We start from the raw sequence: 27,800 nt of genomic DNA, 5'->3' as shown, positions 1-27,800 counted from the left end.
AGAGAGAGACAGCATTGTTGTTGTTCATATGCCTTTATAAAATCTTTCCTTAATCTTACTTTAATTTTACAGAAATTCCTATGTAGGACTAAATCTGCCTGCACAATTTAAAAAAAATTAAACTTGTGCACAAGTACTGATAGCTCCTCCTACTCTTCCTCCCATCTGTGACTGTGTGCAGGTTATTCAGATGTCTGGGGATGTGCTTCCCTTCTGCTTGACATAAACCTGGCCGGCTGCTCCCAAGTTTTCTGGTGAGAATGCTCACCAAACAGGATTAGAGATCACAAGTCCTCAGCCAGGCAGCCTGTGGCAGTCGGCCTGCCCATGCAACATTGCAATTGATTTCTCTTCCTGCATTAGAGACACATTTTGGAAAAGAGTGTTAATACCAGCCTTTGTAATGGGCCAGTGTGACTAATTTTGGATTGCCAAGAACTCTGTGACTTTTCAGAACAGATTTTGTGAACACAACAGTATAAAGTCCTAATGCAAAAAGTAACCTGAAAAGCAATTCTGAAGACCATACCATAAAACCTTTCCTGTCTCTACCACCTTGCAAAGCAAACTAATGTGAGTTGTTTGACCAGGTGTCTTTATTATTGAATATGCCTTGGCACTTCGGCTCCTACCACAAATAGGAGGACACCCTTTAGACAGAGAGAGATAGCATATATGTCCCTTCTCTCTCCTGTTGGAGTGTGAGCAACCTGAGAAAAACTCACACTGGTAAGATTCCTTTTCCGGTTCTATAGGAAAAATCCCACAAAGCATCCCCAAACATAGGCGCTTTTCTCTACATATTAGTCAACTTCCAGACATTTTCACCCTAGTTAGAAGGTTAGGACTTTTCCAGTTCAGAATCTTAGTGTGGAGTGACCTGCTTGGCCCATGTTCATTTCCAGCCCTCACTGGGACATCACATGACCAGTGAACTGATGGAAACAGAAAGTTCCTCAATTAGGATAGCAAAGAGAGGAAACTGCCAGGAACAAACCATATATAAGTGAACAGTTGTAGCAGGTAGCTCAAGTGTGGGCCCTACTTATCTTGACTTACATGTTTTTAACACATATTTTCAATCTTTTATGTTTTATTCCCAAATCCTTGCTCAGGTCAAAATGATGTGGCAGTTACTTGAACCCAATCAAATTGTTTGCACCCCTGGAATCCATTTCTTACATCTCTTTTGTGTCTCCTCTTTCCTCTTTCTTCTCCTCTCTCAATAAGCCTCTTTTCTCATTGTCTTTGGAAGGAGATTAAATGTTTGCATATTGACTTGAAATTCCAGACCTGAGACGGGTAAGCTGTGAAGTCCCATTTCAGCTAAGTGGCAGGTCCCAACATCCCTGCTTTTAAGCCTTCTTTCCTCATGTGACTTCCCCTGAATAAACTGGCCTCTCCTTGCTACATGCTGCTGCTTTTGAATACCACACACCTTATATTCTTCCTCCTGGAACTGCAAAGTTCCCTTCTCAACACAACTTTTTCCAGCTACTCTTAAATCCATTTTTAGTTCTTACCTCTGGGACATGAATGATGGCTTTTCTACTGCTTGCCAGTTATTCACTCATTATCCAGATCAACCTATCTAAAGCTCCTTTTCCTAAGTTGCTCTCAAGAGACAGTTTACCTGCATAAAAACACTAGACTTGAAACCTACCAACTTGAGTCCAAACTCCTGTTTTTATTACTGTGAGAGTCTCTCTTCTCATCTGCCCAGTGGGTCAGCTCCTGACCCTCAGAAGATGCTCTTCCTTCCTAGTTATAATTAATGAGGTATATGTTCACAATAACTGTGGCACTGAGGATGATACATCCCATGTAAATGAGACAGTTTTTAGATTTCTTCCTTGATCATTAAAGCTAAGGCCCCCAAGGATACGAAGACCAATTTTTCAATTTTACAAGTGAGGGAATGGCGTCCCAAGATCCCATAATCAGATAGTAGCAAAGCTGAGTACACAGGCCATGCCCCAAGATGTCCAATCTATTAGGTATTTTTCCTAAAGAACATTCTGACTTTGCAGACCTGAATAAATACAAATTAATTAATGTTTGTTGCACGGAACTGAACTAAGTAAGCACTAAAGATGCATAATGAAAGCCTAGTGTCAGCTCTCAAAAAGAGTTTGAACAAGTTGGGCAGAGAAATGTCAGCAGCTAACTGATATGAGGCAGAGTGAAGTAAAAGCTAAATCAAGGCAAAATATATTTATAATTTCTCCCATTCAAAAAGGAGATGCATTGAAACTGGGCCTTCATGGTTACATGAGGAATTTGAACTCATGGAGAAGGAGAGGGAGGGACACACATCCCAGGCAGAGGAGATCACAACAGTGAAATCAGACTGTCTGGAAAGTGCACAGTATGTGCTGAGAATATAGAAGAGACTCATGTTAAGTAGAATGTAGGATTTCTAAAGAAATGTATTTAGAATTTAGATGAAAAACATAAATAGTTTGGGGCTATAGCATTAAGAGCTTTGGTTTTTTGGTAAATGGACAGCCATTGTAGTTATCTGAAGAGACTGAAGTTGTCAGATCATTTAATCTTTACAGAAATAACACCTAGAAGTTAAGTCCATGTTGGCTTGGAAGGGCCAAAAGGCATGGATAGTGGCATTGGAGGGAAGAGGAAAGATTCTAGAAACAGTTGATGTCAGGACTGAATGCAAATTGACAATCCTAAATCTTAGAAACTTAAATCATTGCTCATTTCTAAGCCATCTTTCTGGTGTTCCAGAAAAGAGTATCTTTCAATATATTTGTGTCTCCTCACAGAACCTAACCAGGTTATATTTTTCACTTATAGAACATTAGCTAAAAGTAGTTTCTAATATTCTTTGTATTATTGCTAGAGAGAGAATGGGGAGACAGTGTTGCTTACACAGCTAAGTAGCTCATTTTATATGGAAAAAGCAAATCTTCCAGTTATGGATCTATAACACTGGAGTGTTCATTGATCAGATTTTCAGAACATGTCTTTAATAAACAGGATACCAATGGACATTTTTATAGCACATTCATGAAAATGTAAGAACAGAATTTGTCCAAAAGAAAATAACTAAAGTAGTCATTTGGGGTTAGAACTTCTGATTTATAAGTTCTGGAACTAGTTCTATACTTGGCAAAAGCCAAGTTGTCTCTTAAGTTAATATCAGCTAAACCACAATATTCCACTGGCATCTGCAACTCAAATTTTGTCCAACTGAAACCACCTAAAATTGAATATTCACTAATGCTTGTCAGCATTATCATCATGAAAAATGCTGTTGGTATTTTGATAGAGGTTTTATTGAATCTGCAAATTGCTTTAGGCAGGATGGCCATTTTGACAATATTAATTCTTTCTATACATGAACATGGGATATATTTCCATTTATTTGTGTCTTCTTTAATTTCTCTCATGAATGTCTCATAGTTCTCAGAGTACAGGTCTTTCACCTCCTTGGTTAGGTTTATTCCTAGGTATTTTATTCTTTTTGATACATTCACAATTAAATTATACTGTTAGAAACATCTTACCCTGAAGTAGGGAAGACAGTGGGGGTGCTGGTAGTGAGGACTTCTGAGGTGCTGCCAAAGTGTGCTATCTTGACCTGGGTGATGTCTGCATGGATATTCCTTGGACTTGGTAGTGATGAAGTACACAACTCTACGTTGTGGAGCTGGATATTGGATTGGCCAGAGTCTGTTCCAAAGTCTTCATTCCTAATTGGGTAATATTTCTATAATAAAGGATATCATGTTCTAGAAACATAGGTATATTAACAAGTACTCATGGAATGCCTATGTGCCTATTATAGTAGAACTTAAAAATGACATACAAGTATGGTTTCAGCCTTCAACTGGCTGGGTGAGAAGCCATAAGTAATATGCATATATTCATTATTCGCCCAGCATAGTTTTATGCCAGCCCTGTGTGGAAAGTGTGCTAAAGACACAGGAGTGGACAAAACTCTCTTTGTTGTCAGAGAGCTCTCAGTCTCATTGGGGGGTATGTGCATAGTGACTGTATGACCCATGCACATGCATGCCAGGTACCAGGATGCCAACATAGTAGAAACCCATGGAAGACTGGGGAAGGGGAGCAGGATCAATCCTACCTGTAAGGATGAGATTTAAGGAGAGCTTCACACATGAGATGATATTTGGACAGTTCTTGATTCGTGTTCCTTTGAGAGGACCTAGCTAGACAAGAGAGTTCAGGGGAAACGATGTGAGTAAAGGCCAAGAAAACCAAAAGCCTATGGTTTCATGGACAACACAGCTGATCAACACCTACAAATATGCTAATGGGACTGCCTCACAGTGGTACATTTTTCCTACTTCTTCATAAAAGACTGTCATTTCTATACTTTCTACAATAAGGGTGTACTCTATGCACAATCAAAAACAATATGCATGTAGGATTTTAAGAAGAATGTAGTTTGGAAGATTATGATCATAGCCAACAGTCTGCTGTGACTAGGTTAAGAAGAATCAGAATCTTGGAGTTTTGAATTTTATTCTGTAAGTAAAGGGGACACGGGAATATCTTTTTTACAAAAGGGTAAATTATCAATTGAAACACCAGAGGACAATTCAGAACAGCATTTAGTTCAGCGCCAAAATGTGTTATATCGACATACGCAATAGGTCAGAGAAGAATATAACAATGTGGACCAGAATGTTATTGATAGGCTTCACGGAAAGACGCAGGATCAAAGCTCACCTTGAAACAGTTGTAGTATTTAGATAGAGAAAAAACGGGGGAGAGAACATTTTAGGCTGAAGTACAGTGTAAGCAAAAGCTAAGTAATGAGGATGAAAGTTTGTGTTTGGATATAATGCAATCTAGGAATGCATGGGGTGAAATCATGGAGCATAAGACAGCTTCTAGTTCCAGGAGGGGGTTTGGGACATGATTGTGTAGCCAGGGTCGATTCCCAAGTAAGAGAATGTTTGGATAAAAATAGGTTTTGAGCAAATGAAGTTCACTGGGCAGCAGTATTGAGGGAGGCGTGGTGGAGAGGTACTTATAATCTTCATGTGGATGAAATCAGTGGAATGGCAAAGGGAGTGCATGTTAATATTTAAAACAATCAATTGAGTGGGTGAAGACTGGCTAGAGATTTAATAAGAAGAGTTAATTGTGCTTTCACTGTAGAACAGAATTCTGAAGTTCTGAAGGTAATTATAAATTGCCATAGAATCCCATTCATATAAAAATGGCAACACCAATCCGCATCGTGAGGCATAAATGTCACAAATGTTTCCAGCAATTGGACTGGATTGGACTAGCCACTCATATTCTCCTGCTAAGGCCCCTCAGTGGCCATGGTGGGCATTTATAAAAGGTTGTCAGCCTATGGCCATCGAAAAGAGCAAACCTGTCTAAGAACAGGGAGGCACCTCCACCTCTCATCTTATACATACCTTGTGACAGCCACCTAAGGTAAATGATGTGGATTAATATTGGAAATTAAATAGTTTGGACTCCATTTTTGCAGGATATATTTCTGGGCTAAAGACACAGGGAATAAAGGCACCACTTTCTTCAGAGTTTCCTAAAAAATGGAGGGATTGTCATAAGCAACTATAAATTAAACAGTCTCCATCCAGACTCGTTGCTGTAGATGGCCTAGAAATCATCTCAAGTGTTATGTGCCATGAAGTCACATCACACAGATCAACAATCACTCTGGGTAGGGTAGCAAAAGGGTGTGAAAAACACCTGGTTGCCATGTTAAATATTCATAATAAAGTATTGAGGAAGGTTTCCCCTTGATCCTTGGTTACAAAATTGTCAGTAATGCTTGTAGAGTTCATGCATTATAAATGCATGTGAATGACGCGTCCATGAGACAATCATGGAAAACCACCACCAAGATGCAGAATGATAATGTTTGGAAAGTATTTAAGCATCCTTTTAATTCCTTGATTTTACCTCCTCATTGTGTAGAGTGCATTTTTCCTCTTTTTAGATTAGAAATGTAAAAAAATTGCAAAGCAACTTGGCCGGCACCACAATAGCAAACTTATAATGGGAAAAACTGTAAATTGGTCAGGAGAGTCATGTTCAAATTTTGGAGGTCTGGAATGTACCAATTAACCAGGTTGTCTTGCTTTCTTTTCGTGTAAAATAGAAGAGTCTACCCATCTCACAGGGTTTTTGAGTAATCAAAGAAATAATGGACATGAAGGCAGGGTTCAAATGCAACACACCATTGGTGTGACTAGAATATAAAGCTCCCATACATCTTTGAACTTTGCACAGCCCTCTGCAAAGGAATATTGATCCCCCAGAACAATGTGCTTCCTGCTCAACTTGCTGCTGCAATACAGGTTTAAAAAAGAAACTACTCTTTTTAACTACTCGGTATGAATATTTAACACAGCATCACAATGCATGTCCTTGAGCTTTGAGTCCTATATGTGGTAATTAGCAATCAGCATATAGAATACTACTAAATGAGTTGACTTCCAGGTGGAAAAGCCATTCATTCATTCATTTTCCAAACATCACTGCTATTCCATGTGTCTACACAAGATAATTGCTCTCAGAGTCTTAAAGCCTGCAGAGTGAGGGAGAGGGATAACCACATAGTCACAAAGCCAAGTGAGAGAATGCTGTGGGCGTACAGGAGGAAGAGCTAGTAACTGGCTGCAAAGGCAAGAACGTCTCACCCAGGAGATGACCTCTGGGCTGCAGGTCATACCAACATCTGGCAGACTAGCTAGATAGGATATTGGGCCATGTACAGCAATGTAACCTCAGGGTTCCTGACACAGACTGTGCATCTCAGGACACTCCCCTCAGCCTCCCATCCTTCCAGCCCCTGCTTTGGAGTCTTTGAAAGCCTTATCAGGTGCCAGGGACTAGAGGGATGGCAGCTGTCTGACTGGGGAATCCTGGACCTGGACCAGAACCCATGTGGGCCTTGGACCCCTGTTTTTCCTTTTTGGGATAGTCTCCATCCCTCTAAGACCATCTCACCCCATGCCTGGCAAGTGAGGTCAGCCAGATGCCCCAAGGAGCTCAGAACTCCCACCTGTGGGCTTGCTGTTGGCCCTGCATCCTGTCTCTCTTTTGAGGAGGACTGCCTGCTTAGCAGATTGCTCCTACTGAACAGCATGCTTTTTTTTTTTTGGTTAATCAGGTGAAATCAGTACTGATGCCCTACTTTGGAGTTACTCAATTGGTTTCTGTAGACAAGGACCCTGCACACTCTAGAGATGGCCGTGGCTTGCAGGGCGATAGTGTGTGTCCCCATGGGACAGTCCCATCCTGGAAACTTTTATCACAGCAGCTCACTCCACTATGACAAAAATACCCACCCAAATGCAAAAAATGAAACTGGACCACTACCTTGCATGATATATGAAAATCAATCCAAAATGAATTAAAAACTTAAATATAAGACTTGAAACCATAAAACTTTTAAAAAGAAAACGTAGGCAGTAAGCTCCTTGACATTGGTCTTGGCGTTGTTTGAATCTGACACCAAAAGCAAAAGCAACAAAAGCAAAAATAAACAAGTTTGAAGACATCAAACTAAACAGCTTCCACACAGCAAAGGAAACCATCAATGAAAGGAAACCCTTATTTAATGATAGAAAATATTTCCAAATCATGTATCTGGTAAGGAGCTAATCTCCAAAACATATAAAGAACTCAATAGCAAAAAAAAAAAACAGTCCCTTTTAAAAATGGACTGAACATCTGAATAGACATTTTCCTAAAGAAGACATACAGATGTCCAACACAGACATGAAAAGATGAAAAGATGCTCTAAATAATTAACCATCAGGGAGATGCACATCAAAACCACATTTATTATGTAGCTATTATCAAAAAAAGCAGGAGATACCAGAGGTGGCAAGGATGTGGAGAAAAGGGAACCCTTGTGCACTGTTGGTAGGGATGTAAACTGGTGCAGCCACTATGGAAAACAGTATGAAGGTTTCTCAAAAAACTAAAAATAGAACTACCATAGGATCCAGGCATTCCACTTCTGGGTAATTGCCTGAAGAACATGAAAACACTACTTCAAAAAGACATATGCACCCCCATGGTCATTACAGCATTAGTTACAATAGCCAAAATATGAAAACAACCGAAGTGTTCACTGATGGATGAATGGATAGAAAAGATGTGGTACAATGATGTATTATTCAGCCATAAAAGAGCATGAAATCTTGCCATTTGTGACAACATGGGTGAGCCTTGAGGGCATTATGCTAAGTGAAATAAATCAGCCAAAGAAGAGCAGATACTGTTATTATTGTATGATCTCTCTTTTATGTGGAACCTAAAATATATAATATATATAAACAAATATTTACAATTTTACATATATTATATATATATATATATGTGTGTGTATATATGCCCAGGATGCTTTCTGAAGTGACTAACCATACAGAAAAGTAGTCTAATGTTTCTCTGATTTCATTAAAAATATTCCTTTTTGCTCTATTCTCTGACAAAGTCCTGTTCCTACATCTTTTTCTTCCTCTTAAAAAAGAAAAAAAAAACAAAGCAAAACCGTAACGGAAGAACTCAAACTACCTCACCAGCATTTTGTTGCCATAAGGAGGTGGCCAGCCTCAGGGTAAGAAGCTGAGGATTGGATGATGAAGCACATTATTCCAAGTAGCCAACTCACTGTGGTGAGCATCCTCATGAACAATATTTTATAAACACTCCATTAAAAGCTTGCTCAGGAGCTTAGATAATGAAAATATCAAGTGCTCAATGTGATAAACCTTGCAAATTTCACATCAGCATATGTGGCCTTACTGGATTTTGGCACTGACAGTACTATGTTTCTGTGTGTGTGTGTGTGTGTGTGTGTGTGTGTGTGTGTGTGTTTTACTATTATGAAAGGTCTTTTGATCCTAATTAGTATCTGCAATTTTTTTATGTCCCAAATGTACTGACAGTGTGTGAGTTTTTATTTTTATTTGCCATGTCCACAACAAGGTAAACAGCTGACTTAAAGTAAGTTGAGGAGAAGAATAAATTCTAGGTTAAGAAAAGGCAAGGCTTTTCTTCCCTCTTTTTTCCTCCTCCAATTCCCTGCCCAAATTCTCCACTGATAGATGCTGAAGGACAAATCAGGGTGCCCTCCTCTTGCACTGTAAGCAACGTGAAAATGAAGCACTCCAGTATTTTTAAGAAATTGAATATCTAGAAAGATGTTAATTAAATTGTCAAAAAGCTTCTTGCCTCATTTCAGTGCACTTGCATAACTAGGTAGCCAGAAGCTAAATATAGCATCTGAGTGCTATTCTTGGATCTTAATATGTTATCAATTATTTAATTTAAACAATGTCTCAAACACTGAAGAAGAAAACAAGTTGAAGACCAGGGCAGAACAATGAGGTGCCACAGACGTCTCCCAGGGGTGCCTCTCCAGTCCTCCTCACTCTCTGACAACATCTCCTACCTGTGTCTTGGAAATATTCTGCATCATGCCACAAGTGACAGGAGTAGGGGACATTTTAGTAGATATCAAACTAATCTAAATAAAAGCCATTCATTCAACATTTACTGAGTTCCTGTTTAACAAGTGCCAAGACTATACTAAGTAGGGAGAGCAGAGTAGAGTGAAATGATGGGTAATAAATGGTGGTTCTTGCCTTAGAAACACTTATTAGCCAGTGAGAGGGAAACATATGGAGACACAATGAGAAGGACTTTAAGCAGCAATGTTGACTGAGCAGACATTTCCGTGGGGTGTCGGAACTGGATACATGCACTAGACATTGCGTGCTGGAGTTTCAATGCCCAATCCAGGGATAAGAGGTGGCCGTGGACTTGCTTTAGACAATGAGCTAAGACCCTGCATAAGAGAAGTCTTGAAGGTCTGCTCATACTTACACCTGGAAATAGTAAAATAAAAACAAAAAAAAAAGTCTTCCTGCAAAGGCAGGGAAGTAGCAAAGAGACTTAAACTCTAAGGATCTGGGTAGAGACTGGAAGGCTCCTGGGAGAAATTGAAATTACAAACCTGTGCCATTCTTCTTGAGGGATTCAAATTTATCTTGCCAGTAGGATTCAGGATCCCAGCGTAAAAGTGGGCCATTGGAATCACTGGAATACTGATAGAAGTAAATGAAAAATCTCTTTATAGGAATTAAGAAAACATCATGTTGAGCATAAATTCACAATGAAAAATTCCAAATCACATGAAGAAACAGACAACAATAAATCTTTAAAACTAAATAATAATTTTAAACTACTTACAAAACAATGGGATTTACAAGAGGTGCTTAGAGGGAAATTTGTAGTCTTACGTGCATTTATTAGGAAATAATTAATGAAGTTAATAAGCCACACTGTCAGTCAAGAAGTAAGAAAAGGTCTAATAAAACTAAACCAAAAATGAAGAAGGCAAATTAGGACATAAGAGATGAACTTAATAGAAAGGAAAATCAAAATAAGAAGGGTCAGCAGATACAAGAAAGGAAGAGCTAGAAATAAGAGAAAAATCTAAAGGTTATTACAAATATAGATGCTCACAATAGAAAATTAAAGAAGAAATAGAAAATATAATGAAAGAAGACAAACAAAAGATAGATTAGAGAAGGAAGCAAATACAGCATGTAGAAATGAAAAACGTAGTCTTTGAAATTAAATTAGGTGTTTGGATTTAATAGAGTGGACACAGCCAAAGAGAGAATTAATAAACTGGATGATCTAAGGAAACCACCCAGAATGAAGCCTAGACAAATAAGAAGAAAAACACAATGTATGGAGAGGCATGGATGATAATAACAATAAGGATACCTAATACCTGTTGAGTCCTTCCTGTATACCAGGCCCTGTCCACGTTGTTCCTCTGTATTAATCCCTTCAAGCCTCATAACAGCCCAGTACTATTCCTAGCCCCAATTTGGCAGATGAGAAAACTCATGCAGAGAGAAGTTAAGTGATGGGAAATATGGGAGAGGATATCTTCCCACTGAATGGCTCCAGGGCCTCATTTCTCCATGTTCACTTGGGTTCCACCTGCACTGCCTCTTATGGGTCATCGTGAAGCAATAGCCAGTTCAGCAATGCATTATTTACCATCACCTCTCATCCTTCCTGGATTTACTCCTCCCTTTCATCATTTTTATGGTCTGGCATTTGTACCTTTGAGATAAATTATTAGCAGTTAATTCGTATCTAGCATAACAGATCACTAATAAATAATGTTATATATCAGTGGATTAAGAGAATGTTATAATCACATTATTTAAAAATACAGAGGTAAGTACCATAAGGAATAGTTCCCCCAAAAAAGTCAAATTAGTTACCTCTGGGAAAGTGAGACTACTATGTTTAGCATTATTTAAATATTGAAACTATTTACATGCATTTCTTGGATAAAAATAATTAAAATATATAATTGATGAACTAGAGATATTATCAAACAGACCCTGAGTTTACTATTCATAGATACTCACTAAAGGAACTAAGTCTCATATTATTCAGAAAGAAAGAAATTGAACCAAAGAGAAAGAATAGGATTCAAGAAGTGAAGTTGACAAATAAGATTGTAAAAATAAAACAAAAACAAAAATAATGGAGTGTTTTTCATAAGGGGGTCACCAACAAGGTAGAAGTAAAAGCAAGGTTATAATGACGTGGAAAATGGAGAGGGATAACCAAATTTAAGCATTCCAGGGTTGTTCAGTCTATATTGGCTGATATAAAAGGCCAGAATATGTTAAAATTTTAATGGTTCCTGTAAAGAAAATAGAGATGAAACATATAACTTCCAAAACAGTAGAAAGGAAAAATAGGATAAAGAAAACTGTATAAGCCAGGGACTAAGAGGAGCAAAGACAAATAGAAAACCAGATATGACAATTTGCATCACAATAGATTAATCATAGATTAAATCACAGATAAACCTCCCTTCTAAAAGTCAGAGAAAAAAGTGATGCAACAATGATACAATAAGCAGATGTGAACCAAAGGAAAACTAGCATAATGATATTATTATCAAATAAAATAGATTTTCATGTTAACAACATTATTAAAGGTAAAGAAACTTGTTACTTAATGATAAAGGGGATATTTCATAGTATGATAGAAAAATCCAATAAAATAGACTCCAAATATAAAAAAGATAAATGATTAGGATTATAAGAGAAAACAGAGTAATCTAAAATTGTAAATGGAGAGTTTTAAATATACTTTTCCTAAGAATTGATAGACCAACTTAGTAAGTATAATTCAATGTACACATTCAACAATTGTAGACTATATGCTTTTTGAAATAATATATGGGTCATTTAGAAAATTAGTTATAAGCTAAATCATAAAAAAGTCAGTAATTCCAAACTCTTAATATCATCCAAAGCATTTTCTGTAAATAACGATATAAGATATAGTCAGTACTAAAATATCTTATAAAGATATGATATAAAGTCAATAGATATGTCAATACTAAAATATTACCCAAAATTCATAGATCAAATATAAATCTTTAAAACTAAATAATAATTTAAAACTACTTACAAAACAGTGGGATTTACAAGAGGTGCTTAGAGGGAAATTTGTAGTCTTAAGTGCATGTATTAGGAAATAATTAATATTTAAAGTTAATGAGCCACACTGCCAGTCAAGAAGTAAGAAAAGGTATAACACAACTAAACCAAAAATGAAGAAGGCAAATTAGGAAAAAAAGATGAACTTAATGGAAAGGAAAATCACAATACAATAGAAGACTCAAAAACAAACAAACCGAACAAAAGCTAGTATTCTGAAAATATTAACAAAATAGACAAATCTCTGGCAAGATTCATGAAGAACAAAACATGAGAAGGCACATACAAAGAATATTATGGGGGTGTATTCAACAGATATTTAAGGGACTATTATGAGCAACTGTATGCAAGTCAATCTGAAAACTTACGTAAGATGGAGAATATTATGGGTAAACTATAAATTGCCAATATTCATTAAAGGAGCAATAGAAAACTGAAATCTGTATAATCTCTAAAGAGATTGAATCCACCCACAACCACACCCCCACAGCTCACACACACACACACACACAGACCCACACTCCATAGACACACACACACATACACACACACACACGCACACACACACACACACACACACACACACACACACACAAAACCATCTAGCCAAAAATCATTAGTCCCAGAAGATTTTGCTGATGAGTTTTAATGAACATTGCAGAGGGATTACCTGTAAATTATATACGCTGTTCTAGAGAATAAAGAGGTAAGCGCTATCATATACAAACTGTTCAAGGAAATAGAAAAAGAAGGTGTACAACCCTTGATACAAAACTTGCATGAGGAACATATGAGAAAGAAATTTTATAAACCACTTTGACTTATAAGCATAAATGCAAAAATCCTAAGTATAATATTCAAAACAATTTGAAAGTGATCTGTCAAGGCCAATTAGAATTATTCCAAGAATGTAAGTTTGGTTTAACGTAGTGAGTCTGTTGAGGATTTCACCACACTAAAATCTATCAGAGAAAAAAAGCAATGATATCTCAATAGATCTGTTGAAAGCATTTAATATAACTCAATACATTGGCATAGGACAAAAGTAGCTTTATAAATTAGTGAGGAAACAATGTTCAATCATTCACTAAGTGGTATTCAGGGAAAAAATGTCTATATTGAAAAAAATTACGTGGGATTTCTATCTCACATCATATACAAAAACAAATTCCAGATGGATTAATGACCTAAATATGTAAGACAAAGCTTTAAAAGTTTCAAAAGAGAATACAGGTGACAGTTATATAACCTCTTCATAAGAAAGAATATCCTTAAAAGTCCAAATACCAAACAAGACATTAACAACTGATAAGAATGGACAAACATAGGAGCAAACAGTTTGCAGACAAGGAACTCTGAACACCTGACAAGCAATCAGGATACAGCGATTAAATCATCCCTAGCATACTGAAAAACAAATTAAAATATTGGTACCAAGTGGTGATGAGGTAGAAAGGGGAACTTTCATACACTGTTGATGAGATGATAATTGCTACAGTCACTCTGAGAACTGCCAATACCGAGTTAAGCTAAAGGTGTGCATATCCTATGACCCAGCTACTCCAATTCTAGTTTTATTCCTTAGAGAAACTATTGTACAATAAATGCACGAGGAGAACTTTATCAGCATGCTTACTGGAGGATTGTTTGCAATTGCCAAAAACTTAGATTCCAGTTAAATAACCCTCGAAAAGGGAATTCACAAATAAGTAGTGATATAATTCTATATTGGAATACCAATATAGCAAGAAATATGAATGGACTAGCTTTATATGAATGAACACAGAGTAATATTAAAATATCATGTCACAAAATGAGTCTTCAAATGTGATATCACTTACGCAGGTTTGAAACCCATAAAGCAATATTACATAATGCTTGCAAGTACATACACATATGGTGAAAATGTAAAAATGTATAAAAGGTACAGGTATGCAAACATCAACTTCAGGATATTCGTGGCCTCTGGGAAAAGAGGTGGGGGAAGGGAAAATTGGTGGCCTTTGGCTCTAGCTATAATTTTTATTCCCTTATATTCTTTTCAAAGCACTAAAGCAACTAGGACACAATATTAACATTTTTAAACCTGAATAATGCACACATGAATAATACAGTATTCACTGTCTTTTTCTGTATCTTTGAAATGTATCATAAATAAAAACATAATATTTACCGGATGCTACAGTAGATGTTAGATGTCGTTTCCAAGCTGGCACTGAGGACAGAGCAGGTGGTGTGGTCTGCCCCAGTGTGCTGAGGAAGCCTTCCCAAATGGCACTCATACTACTCTCATGCAGGATAAGAAAGAGGCTCCAGTGAGAGAGGAAGTCTTGCGGAGGAGGAAACAGCATGTGGGAGGCCATGGCCAGCCGTGGTATTGTGGGAGCTGTGTGTCACCGGAGGAGCCCAAACAAAGTGGCAGGACATTTGCGAGGTGGTGGGAGGTGTGGCTACAGTGGGAGGTGAGCTCTGTCTAGGCCATAGGTGAAGATTTGATATCTTAGGTTAAATGTTCACTGCAAACTCTTGCTTCTTTCTATCTAGAGTGTCATTTCTCTCTTCCAACACAACCAGCTCTTTGTTTCTTTCCTCCTCTCCACTCTTCCATTAGTTACAATGTGACATCTATTAGAGTCAGAGTTGCATTTTTTGGAAGGACCTTAGCAATCAACTACTAGGTCAATCCCCTCATTTTATCCAGCAAAGAATATACTGTCCCCATTGAGGACAGACCACACTGAAAGTTTTTATCTTGGCCATCCAATTCAACTTAGCTTTCTGTAAGAACTGATTCCTAGGAAATTTATGAAGGAATCAGGGGACAGACTGTTTCTAGAGTTCATTGTTCACTGGTGGAAATTTTCATGAAAGTATACTGTGATATATACAGATAGGTGCTTAATAAATTAAAAATTATTTTGATGGAGTCTTAATTATGAACATTTTTTAAAAGTTGCCTAATTCATTTTCTGAAGAAGGAAATGGGGTGCCATCTCATTCCACCCCCAACTTTGGAGATTTTTATCCTGAGAGAAGGATTAAGAGGAAGAATGCTTATGGTTTGGTCACCATGTATGAAGACAGAGAGGAGTGATCAGAGCTGAGACCGAGGACTCAAGTCTAGGTGATGGGGAGGAATGGGGGACCTGGGAAGGAGAACAGTTAGCACAGAGATAATGAAAATGGCTTGGGTAGAGTCTGTTGAATTTCAGAACATGACTACAGATTCCAAAGCAATTTGATTCATGCCCCTCCCCCAGCACCACCATTTGCCATAGCTCAGATAAACATAATCAAGATTTTCTCAAGGATTCTCTGTAATATTCTGAAATATGGTTTCTGCCATGAAAGGACTGTCTCTGTCTTTTCTGATTCAACTCCACTTCTCAAGAAAACCTTGCCCATGAGAAAAATAAATATATAGGGTGCCCTCCACTGAGGGAAGTGCTCTTATTCCTGGTCTAGTCTCCTCCCTCTCACTTTGGTTTGAAACCTTCATTTCCTGACCTTCCAGGCCATGCTTGAACCATAGGTAAATCAGAATGTCCATGAAGAATTCCTCTGATTTTATAAGGCTACAATCAACAGAGATACTGGCTCAGGTGACACAGACAACATTTAAGAAAATATGCACCATTTAAGAAAATTTAGCAGATCTAGTACACAAGCACTAGTATGACCAGTATGGACTCATGAACATACTCATAGGAAAACTTTATGATTAGTATGGGTAGCAGCATGAATCTGGATTTGAAAATGAAGATTTTATTGATTCACTCATTCTCTCTTCCAACAACTAGTGATCTAAACAGTTCTGAGCAGTCTCTTCATGTTATCCAACTTATGCTTGCATTTATAATTAGCACCTCAAACTGTACACTTGCAGGTAATGGACCCTTTCCTTCCTGGTCACTGATCTTTTTCCTCTTCTATATAGGTTTGAGCTAAGGTCATTTTGGAGAACAGCAGCACATCGCTTATGTCTTACCAAACAATCCAGTGTCTCAGGCAGAGGCAAAAATGCCTGCACTACTAGCTCAGCAATTTGATCTCTTTCTTGACCTGGGGAAATGCTGCCATACACTACAAAGCATTATAGACATTTTTGCTTGCTTTCGTTGTTAGTTGCCAATAGTTATTCATAGGAAAATTGCTTAGCTTAGCTTTTTATTCCAATATTACATATGGAAATATGTATATCTCTCATTCTTTACATGTTAAGAAAACTGAGGAAAATTTAGGCAGAAACATTTCCTACCATTATTGTGTGTCTCCTGTATTACTCTCGTGCTTAAAAGCTTAGTAACACAAAGCTTGTCTCTGTTTGAAAGTGTACCTAAGACTGAAATTATGTCAGTTATTGGATGATTACATGCAACTGTCAAAAACTGAGCTCAGTTTTGCCAATGCCTGCCTTGGGGGTTCACTCTAAATGAATATGATGATGGGTAATAGATCCCAAACTGTGTGTAAATGTTCTGAACAACTCACAGTTGACTTAATGTGCCATTTAAGAAATATTAGCAGATCCTGAGACACCAACACAGTTGTATAACCTATATGGGCCCAAGAACATACTAACAGGAAGGCTTTGTGAACTATGATTGTAATTCGGGGGCATTAATGCCTTTGAACCAAACATTTCTGACCACTTTCAACTTTGGAACATCACATTCAGGCTATTGAGCAAGGTTTGCACCTACCTTTTGCAGGCAAAACAGGAATGTTTTATTTTTAAGGTACAGTTGAGTTAGGACTTAGGAGAGTGAAAGGCTTCTTTGCCTTTAAGGAACTGACAGATAAGGGGACACAAGCCTGGAAAATAATGGTTGCCTCCTTGAAATAGAAGGATTTTAACCTGGGGCTCCAGGTCTCCTGACATACTGCTAATTTTGGAAAAGGAAGAGAAAAAGGGAGTCTGGAAAAATACTTCACATAGTTAAAGTTTTACAAGATTTACTTCAAATAGTTTCTATGCATTAAGTTTGACAACATAAAAATGTTGCTTTAATGTCCACACACAGAATATTTCCTTCATTTTTTTATCATAACTCAAAACATTTTCTAAGAGTTGATAATTTTTGTCAAGGCTTAATAATTCTCTATTTTCACCTGCCAAATTTCAAGAACAAAGACATGCAATTAAAAATGTAAGTTATTACAAGATTTGGGAGTGAAAGACTGTCATTTAGGACTCCTTTTAATTAAAAATGTTTTTATTGGAGTGTAGCATGTTATAGTAGTTTTGGGTATACAGCGTATTGGTTTGATAATTACATACATTATGATCGACTATATTTCAGTTAAAAAAGTACAAAAAATCATATACATTACAAAATGCTCACCATGATAGCTGTGTAGTTATAGTACTTTCTTTAAATTGATAAAATGGAAAGGTAGATTCACTCCCAGGATTAGTGTGTAGATCCCAGCAAACATAATAGGGTTGCCCTTCATTTTTAGGAAGCCCTCCAGGAATGGCTTGGAAAGATATATTCACTTTCACTACGGCCTCCCCTCTGTGCACAGTTCTGGACAGCAGCGTGACCAAGTGGGGAGTGACTTGATGGTGAATGGCCAGCATTTGTTTCAGATCTGGGCTCTGCCTCATTCACTTGAACAGCTTTGTACACCTTCTTTCATCTCTCTGGCTTCTTCCTTGTCAGATGGTGGTCAGAACACCTTAAATCTTGGAATTCTTGTGAGGATTAAATGATCCCTTTTTTAGTTAGAAATATCAGATATATATAAAATGTACAATGTTATATAACATTTCATTTGAATATGTAATGTTTAATATAGTTGTTATGTAAATATATCTTATCAATAATATATTTAATATATTCATTAAGAAAATTCCAAGAAAATTCTCAAACACACTGGAAGCCAATCCAGTGTTGGGTCCTACCCTGCCTCCTCCCTACAATGGCCTGTTTTCCCCACAAACTCATCTCTGTGACTGTGAACGGGTCGCGTCCCTTAGACCATATCCTTATCTGTATATACATGCTCATCTATTCTTCCACTCTTAAATTCCAATAGCACACTCTAACATGATCTCCCTACCGACCCCTCTTAACCTTTCTATTTATCCTCCCATTCCTCTAAATAACATTCCTTTTATGTGTAAGATGGCTACAAACTGTTATAATAATTCATGTGGGTATAACATGTATCACAGAAGTAAAGCTCTATAGACATATAATATATAAAAGATAAATATAATTCCTCTTTTGCATCCTCTCAACTGTAAAAAACTACTTGTGAAGCTCACCAGATCACAGGATTCTGGAGTGTTGGAAAGTGGAGTCAAACCTGGCTTGTTAAGAAGTAGAGATATTCCTTTGATCATTTACTTCACAAGTCTTAGAGCATATTGTAGTGTCTTCCTCAGCAGATTAGAGCGTCTCAGTTAATGTGGAAGAAATAATTTACATGTCATGCATTCATACACCAGCAATACCCACTTAAAATCTTCCATTAGCTGGCTACTCACAGCTACCTGACCCCCACAGTTACATTTCATGTATAACTGAAGTTCTCACACTTGGAAAAAGGGTCAATCTGCCTTTCTTACTAATGTTACATTATCCTGTAATGTTATCTTGTTCTGCACCTGCTCTGGATGCACACAATTGTGATTCTGTCCTAATGGCCAATATCATTAGCTGATCATAAGCTTTTGTTAAACAGCCCTGGGGTGCTCACCACACTGTAGATACGATCCCAGGCTGAGAAGGGTAACATCACTATCAACTGCAATCTGTGTTCAAGATTGAAACAGGAATCTGCCAATATAGGTGATAGATAGAAACTCGTGCGTCCTATTTTTACCTCTGTTCTCTTTACCACCAGCAGCGATGCTCTGCATGGCAGGCAAGGTTTCTGTGTCCTGTGCCTGTGGGCTAATAACCTTTCTTGGTTGTATTTCACGATGCCATATGTTTCTGTCCTAAAATAGTACTGAGGGTCCTCTGAAGACAGAATAGCAGCTCTCTGCATGTCAGTGGGATGGCTGGAGAAGGAAAGGTGTATTTGCTATTAAACATATTTTTTGGCTTAGATTTCTAATTGGCAAAATGCTAACTGTGTAAACCTGGGAAATTTATTTAATCTTATTGAGCTGCTGTTTCCTGAAGCATAAAATGGAAATAATGTTTCCATCTTCTGGTGTTACTATGATGACTAAGTAAGGTGATATATAATATACAAATACACACATTTGTCATTGCTGTATTAGTCTTGATAGGCTAGATTAATCTTCCATATCAATGCCAAAATTTCAAGCATAAAACAACATAAGTACATTTCTCATGCTACATGGCCCCTGTGGGTCAACTGGTAGGTTTGGCTTACTCCAGAATCTAAAAATTAGCAGCCACTATCTTGAACTTCAATGTATCACTCCTAAGTCAGAACTAGTTACCTAGTTCCATTCACCTTCATGGGACTTGGATGTACAGTCCTACTGCCATGTACCTGAAGATAGACCTATTTGGAGAACAATATTAATGTCTACAGTATTTGTCTTACAAAAAATAAGAGCATTTTATAGCCAGTTCTCTGAATGTTAACTGTCTCATTAACAATACCTTGTGGAAATCCTTCCAAGCCAACTTCTTTAGATGGAACCCATTATATTTAGTGGCATCATGCTATAAATATACCATAATTTATGCAGCTCTTTATTGGTGGTGGACTTTATTATGTTTTATTGCAAATAAACACACATAGCAACATCTTTATGTTCTGCTGCTTTTATTTCTAAAAGATAAACATCCAGAAGTTCTACATCTGCCAAAGTGGGCCCATTTCTAAAAAAGGAAACATAAAGCTATGTTTATAAGTCTATAAATCTCATTTAAAAATGGGATTTAGAATTTGGAGCAAAGTGGAAAGAAACAAAATACTTCAGAACAACAGACTTCTCACTTACTAATCTTTAGCAGTTCTCAACCTCTACCTAATCTATCCTCTATTTTTCCACAGACATGAGCAGAAATACCCAATCCCAAATTTTTTAATTTAGATTGAGAGTCTTCCTTGAGTATTGGCACTACAGATTTGAAAGATGCTTGACACAAGAATTTGTAGAAGACTTCCTACCAGACCTGGTCTTCTTTCCATCCCAGTTACAAAGGTTATATTCAGTCTGACGGCATGGCCAAGGTCCTCTTATTTGACCTTAGGAACTAGAGCACTTCAGGCCTCTTTCCAGCCATGGCAGTTCACAAAGAGAAAGAAATATTCTCAAATGACACAGCAATTAAGAAACTGTAAGAATTTACTCCTGGTGATTTTCCTTCATCACCTCTTTCTCCTCCTGTTTTGTCTAAATGCTTCCAATATTCCCTTCTCATCAGGTTGCTATCTGCTAAGCATTTGCAGAACAATTTGAACAGAACAATACCTTAGTAAGTGTATTTGTCACAAGCCTAGAAGTAAGATTGCTTCCTATTCAAATTTTAGGAGAAAAAAGCAAACCCTTAGCTAGAACAGAAACAAACCCCCACAAAGACACAAAAAAACCCGCTCATATCATTTAGATGTCTCAACTATTACTTTTAAGAACTCAAGTTCTGAAAATAGAGATATGAAATTATTTCTTCAAACCTACTGTCCACTGACTGCTCCCTGGCTCTTCTACCAAAAACCTGCCAAGTTGGATTCAGAAATAATAAAGGAAAAGCTAAAGCCAAAAGAACTTTTACTATAGGCTATAGGCTGCAAAATAGTTTGAAGAAAAACAGTATGGTAGAAAGTCCTTTTGGGGGCAGAATAAAACCTTGCCAATTGTACAGCTGCTTTCTAACCTTTATCTGCAGGAGTGACATTCAAAATATTTAATAACGACTTGTAAGAGTCAGAAAGGATACTCAACCTATTAGAAAAGATGCTGGCCATAAACAATACCCACAGCGGTACCAGTTCACAAGGGCTGAATGTGAGCTCCCTTATACATCACTGAATTGCCTGAAGAATTTTCACTGGCCTCCCACAGCAAGCTCCGCTCATGTCTCCTTGCTCAGAATATAAATACATTGTACTAAATATAAAAAAGCCTAGAAGCTGTATCTCCCTCTTAGACAACCTACTTCCATCCCTTTCCGTATTTCCATTCCAGCATGTATAAAAACAAAAACAACATACACACACGAAGTGGCAGTGCAATGAAATTATGTGTTCATGAACCATTTGGAAGTAATTTTTAACCCTGTTCTTAAATTTGTACTTTGTATGTTAGCTTACAGTTCTGGTTTTAACATATTACACATTTAGATTGAACTTAGACAATAGGTGCTCTACTTATTTTAGAAATATAATGTATTGTTAATAATTAGGGAGTATATTAGTTTTCTAGGACTGCTGGAACAAATTACCACAAAGTTGGTGGTTTAAAACTATGGGTATTTATCCTGTTGCAGTTCTGGGGACCAGAACCCCAAAGTTAAGGTGTCAGCAGAGCTTCCATTCCTGACCTTCTTCCAGCTTCTGCTGGCTGTTGGCCTTCCCTGTGGCCACAGTGCTCGGGCTCTGCCTGTCTTCACACTGCTTTCTCCCCTCCTGCCTGTGTCTTCCCATCTCTGTGTGTCTCTCCTTTGTGTGTCCTTTATAAGGAAACTTGTCACTGAATTTAGGGCCCACCCAGATAATCCAGGATGGTCTCCTCATCACAAAGTCCTTACTCAATTACATCTGGAAGGAGTCTTTTCCCAAATAAAGTCACATGGGTATGTTCCAGGAATTTTCATGGACATCTTTTGGGAGGTGGTAGTCACCATTCAACCCACTAAAGGGATGGTAGGAACAAAAAAGGACACAGACAGAAGCAGGAATAAAATGTAATGGATAGTTTGAATTTAAAAATTTTTTAAGTATTTAGGAAGAAAAAAATCAATTTTTTCTTACATCAAATATGTGTAGAGATATTTATCTAAGTATATCTCTCTTTGGTTCCACTTCTTTGCCTTGTAAAGACATTATTATTTTGTATTTTTACTCTTTTTCAGAAGAGTTAAGCACTAAATGAGCATTTTCAAATGTCTACCCTTAACTTTGGTTTTGACTTCCTTTAAGCTTAATAACTTTTGAGCATTACAATTAGGGTAGGGCCCAGACGAGCAGAAAGCAGGAGGAAATCTCAGTTCCCAGGTGATCGATCGCCGTTTCTCACTCAGATCTGGGGAGTCTCAAGGTCTGCAGTTCCTTCACATCAGCTCAATAGTGTTGTCTTTTGGAAAGCCCAGTTTCTGCCTTGGTGGCAGTGATGCTCCTGCCAGGCTAGTGACCATCCTGCCATGACCTTGGAGCCTTTGAGCCTGCATTCTGCTCACACTGCCACCACCATGGCGTCACCCCTCTGCCCCCAGCTGCTTCGGATCAACCTTCCAGGGAACTCCTTCTTCACTGGCTCCATCCCTTCCAACTAATCACTGCAGAACTCCCTCTCCACAGAGCTCCCACTCGGACATTAAATGCATATTTTTCAGTGACTACTCCTAGTTAGAAATCTGCACATGTGTTTTCAGCTGGGTGTGTTCTGTTATTCTTACATGTCTTTTCATTGAGTGTCTCCTCCCTCCTATTAAATTTTAAGCTCCTCGAGATCAGGGGTCCTGTGCACAATTTACTTTGGAACCCAAATAGGTATTCCACTGGTAGGTAATTAATACTATTACTGGGCTGACATGCAGGGTGTGCTTCTCAAGCCTTAATGTGTCTCCAAATCACTTGGAGGTCATACTAAAATGCAAATCCTGCGATGGCACTTGAGATGCCTCATTTCTCTCAAATGCCTAGGTGTCCAAGATCTGCTGGTCTAGAGGATTATACTTGGAGTAGCTAGATTTTAGGAGCCCCAACAAGTGTCAAGAAGGGAATCTACAAGTTAAGTGTATCCTAAAGAGAAGAGGGGAGCAACGCGGCCATGCAGCTAAGTGACATTGAAAATGATCACAGGGAACTCTTTCCCATTTAGATCATCTGGGTAAAAATTCCATGCAAGCCACATAGGCCGTGTTGAGAATCCCTGGTATAAGTGAGGGAATGTTCTGGCATATCCTTCCCTTTAGTGTTTTCCTCCTTTATTTTATTTTATTTTTTGCAGGAGTGCTGCAGGATGACCATTTTCTTCCATTATCGATGTAGGGAGATGAATATCAATAGCAGCACTATTGCTGAGCCATAATTACAAGGATCATAATTAAACATAGGTTTGTCTTACGGGATGAGAAATACTGCGACCCTGTTTAAGGCATCTCTTGGCATTGAGCGCTCTAGGGATGTTATAGTGAGGGCTTCACAAGAAGGCTTCCCTGAGATAGCATTCAGGGTACAGAGGATGGTCAAGAAAAAATGTCAGGCATGCACATCTGCTCTGCTATCTGCTGAGGGTCAGAGGAGAGGCGGTGCCAGAAGCCACCGGACACAGCACTAAGGGATATTCCATCCTGGTCCCTCTCCACACACTTCCTATTATAACAACAGAACATGTGCTTCTCAGCCTACACATTCAGCCTGAGACACTAAAATGCATGCATCCTCTAAGAGCAGCATGGTCTAATAGACCTTTCAATGATGATGGAAATACTCTATCATCTGCCCCATCCAGCATAGTAGCCACGAGGTGCATTTGACTCTTGGGTCCTTGAACTGTTAGTGTGACTAAAGAACTAAAATTTATTTCATTTGAATTAGTTAGGTCACAAGTGGCTAGTGAATATAGTATTGGACGTAAGAGTTAGAAGCTGCTATCTCAGGGAAGACAGTGTAGGAAGATGGATCACCAAACAAAGGCATAGCTCTCTGAAGAACACCTTAGTCCTTTTCCTTGAGTGAAGTAGTCTTTAACTTGAAAAAAGAGCCCCCACAGCTGCCGGGCATGGTCTTTAGTGTTTGAGCCTAAGCTGGTGGTGCTATCAGCATTCTCTCTGCTATGATACCACTTGGCCCATCAAAATAGAGCCACCCAAAGCCCTCAGAGCTGGCTTCGTACTCAGGGAGTGAACAGAAGATTGCCGCAGTCTCAGTTGTTTTAATAGGTCCTTATGGGGTTTATAGTCACTGTTCTGACTGGTGAGGCTGAGAGTAAGGTGGAAAGGCATGCAGTTTAAAAGATCCATTTGAGAAAAGGTGTGTTTTTGCTTTTCAGAAGGTAGTTAAAAGGTAGTTCAGTTTGGGAAAGGGATATGAGGATTTGAAAAAGAAAGTAACAAATGTTTGCCCATAACACAATGCAGTAAATCCCCCATAGAGCCCACCAGTGTGATAAATGGGCCCTTTGTCGCCTGTAAGATAAGGCTTATGATCAGCCAGGGGCTGAGTGACATGATCTGACATTCGTAGATACAGTGAGATTTCCCTGTGGCTAAATTGGCTGGTAAGCTAGGGAGAAGGGAGGGGTCCCTGAAGGCCCTGATGGGCACCAGGAGAGACTTTGTTGGGATGTAATTACAGAGAGCACATCTCCAACCACCGATTCCACTTCAGCCCCTGGCATCTCCTTCCAGGGCAGGCTATGGCAGTTGGACACCTGGCGTTCCTCACTACAGAATGAAAATGAAACTCTGCATGTGCTGATGGGGACAGAACATTTCTCAGACAAGTAGTATAAATGATGGAGTGATAGAACTGGATGATCAGAAGCAATAGTAACAGTGATGTAATATCCCCAGGGCATGGTTGACACTTTCACTTGTGTGGTGAACTGTGCATAAGCAATGTGCCCAGTTGGAGGAGAGACAACAGTGACCCACCCCTTGTGGAGGTGTCAGTCACAGGAGATTCTGAAATTATCTTTGAGGAAGTTCCTGGAAACAACTGGTGGTGACAGTGAATCCTTTACCCAACACCATTTCAGCAGGTGAGGAAAGAGGGCAAGGGTTGTGGCACCCAGAAAGGCAGTGTGGTGGGAAGACTGAGGCTCTGCAGTCTCACATACCTATCTGTAAACACCTGTTTCACCACTTAGGCTGTGCATCAAGATCACCTGGGGAGCTTGATGAAGCTACATATTCTTGTGCCCTACACTGACCCTGAGTCTCAGGGCCTGGGACCCCCCACCCCCAAGTTCTCTATTTAATAAGTAAGCACCTAAGGCAATTGGGATGAGGTTTCACTAAACCTTAGCTCTCTAAAAAGTAATGTAGGACCCACAATATCTGAATCAGAATTATTGCATAAACACTGTGATTTTTCTAAGTTCATAAAGGTTCAATAACCTAGATGTTGTTATCATCGAAGCCATGGATTTGCCTTAAGACACTGTTTTGTCTTTGGGAATCTCGATCGATGTCATTTGCCTTGCTCAGCCTTATTCACTGGGCCAAGACGGCTGGGATCCCAAAGTTGAAGTTGTCGTTTCCAAGGATTGAGGAGAAGCAGCCTTTTCTCCTCCTTTTTACCCTAAGTTTTAATGACACTGGTGTAAGGCCCCCTTCAGGCTGGGGGATTTCTACTGAGGGTGAAAACAATTACGTTGAACAGGTTGCAGGCTCCAGTGCGAGTCAAGGACTGCGGGTTGACCCACCGGAAAAGGGTCATTTGTTCTGGCCCAGGAGAGGCGCTTGCACCCCGAGGGCTCCCAGCGCAGCTGCCTCCCGCGTGGTACATCTTGCTTTCATTTGGCAGCCGAGGCTGGAAGGAAAGAGGGAGGCGGAGGCTGGCGTTCAGCCCTGGAGCCCGAGAGCGAGCGAAGGTAGCTGCGCACCCAGCGGGCTCCGACCGCGGGTGCGGAGCCGCACGGAGGGGTGGAGCTCCCTGGGGGGCTGCGCACGTGAGGCCGCGAACGAGGCGGGAGTGGAGCGGCTCAGGTAGGACCGACCAGCGCCCTCCGGAAACCCTCCTCCGGCCGTGGGATTCGGATTGGCTCGGGCAGCGAGGTCGGCGAGGTCAAGAGCCCCTCGGCGCCTTCCCCTGACCCGCCCCGCCGCGGGCCGACGCCGTGGAGGCGCGGGTGCGGGGCGGCAGGGGCATGCCGGCCCGGCGGCGGGCGCGAGCGGCAGCGCGGGGGCCCGAGCAGCGCCCGGCCCGGGGCGCCCGGGGGCCGGATGGCGGAGCCCACGCGCGCCGCGGAGCCGGGGAGGTTTGCGCTCCGCTCACCGCGCTGCAGGGAGGGCGCGGTGCCAGGCGCGAGCGCCCAGAGACCCAAAAAGAAGGCTTTTTATTTGCTGAGGATGAAGCCCCTAAAGGAGCCCGCCCCCAACAACAACGTGTCCTTTGTGATCCATTGTCAACTAGGCAAGGAGATCAAGCACATTTGCAGCAACTGCAGTCGGGGGGAGGACGCCCGGGACGGTGAGTGCCGGGGCCCGTCGGGGCGGCGGCGAGCGCGGGAGGCGGGGAGGTGGCCCTGCCGGGGCGGCTTTGGGGGCAGCGCCGGCGTCTTTGCCTGGAGAACTGCGGGAACATCCGCCCTCTACCCTGACGTGACACCCACCGGGACTTTGCAGGGTGCTGCACAGAGCCAAGCCCGAACCGATTCCGTGCACGTACCAGTGATGTGTATGTCGCCCCCCAGTAAGGGGTTTGAAACAGTTAAAGCGGCACCTCGGGTTTTCTTTGGGAAGGTGGGGCTTTACGGGATTTGTCGGGAGCAGCATTAGCTCTAAAAAGATTATTACACCTGCCTTCTTAGCTTTTTGGGCTTTTTAAGCTGTGCTCGCGTCCTTGCATTACGGTAGGATGAGGGCTGTGCTGGGCCGCGTTCCAGATGTGCGCTTCGGGTGGGCTCCCTTTGGAGAGGAGGTTTGGCCTCGGCTGCGGCGCCCAGCGCCCTGGAGACTTGTGGAGTTGTTGAATGGTGTCTGTTCAGAGTAAAACATGGCCGTGATTTTTGGAGTGCCGCCGCTGGCCCCTCTGGGAATGATGCCTAATGGTCAAAACGTGGGAGGCGAGGAAGGGCCGTGCAGCGGCTTCTTGCAGGTGAGCCTGTGCCTGTGGGAGCCCCACAGCTCCCCACATCCGATCTGAAGGGGGACGGGAAAGGGTGCCGCGCTGCCTGCGACTCTGGGCAAAAGGAGCCCAGAGCAGGGGACAGGTCGGCGCGGTCCAGGCGGCAGCCTCTGCAGATGTGGGCGCGCCCGTGCGGCGGTGCGTTTCGCCAGGAGCCTCTAGGCGGTTGCGAAGCAGCGCAGAGCTGACTTCGGAGGGTCACTGAAGGTCGCGGAAAAGTTTTAGGCAGTAGATTTTGCAGGGAAAGCATTAGCCACTGGCCAGCCAGAGGCTCGTCGCCGCGTTTAACACTCACACCTGCTTGGGAGGCAGATTTTC

At 40.2% G+C, this 27,800-nt stretch overlaps 1 protein-coding gene across 16 annotated transcripts in view; it reads left to right on the top strand.

Annotated features, from left to right (window-relative positions):
- PHACTR1 (phosphatase and actin regulator 1) overlaps window positions 1–27,800 on the top strand; it is a 509,978-nt gene that overhangs the window by 236,121 nt on the left and 246,057 nt on the right. For 2 of the 16 annotated variants that reach the window (XM_073224528.1, XM_073224526.1), the window contains exon 1: window positions 26,368–26,825. The exons of 5 other annotated variants lie outside the window; for them this stretch is intronic. In XM_073224528.1, the coding sequence (XP_073080629.1) occupies window positions 26,579–26,825 (247 nt within the window). In that variant the 5' untranslated portion in view covers window positions 26,368–26,578. Of the gene's footprint in view, window positions 1–26,111; window positions 26,342–26,367; window positions 26,826–26,895; window positions 27,033–27,122; window positions 27,453–27,800 lie in introns of those variants that run through there. 9 more of the 16 variants (XM_073224535.1, XM_073224531.1, XM_073224532.1 and 6 more) reach the window with 9 other exon arrangements.

The sequence above is a fragment of the Manis javanica genome, chromosome 16, assembly GCF_040802235.1.
Source record: "Manis javanica isolate MJ-LG chromosome 16, MJ_LKY, whole genome shotgun sequence".
Classification (NCBI taxonomy): Eukaryota; Metazoa; Chordata; class Mammalia; order Pholidota; family Manidae; genus Manis; species Manis javanica.
Note: the sequence above shows the minus strand (reverse complement) of the source record. Positions and strands in the feature narration are given on the sequence as shown.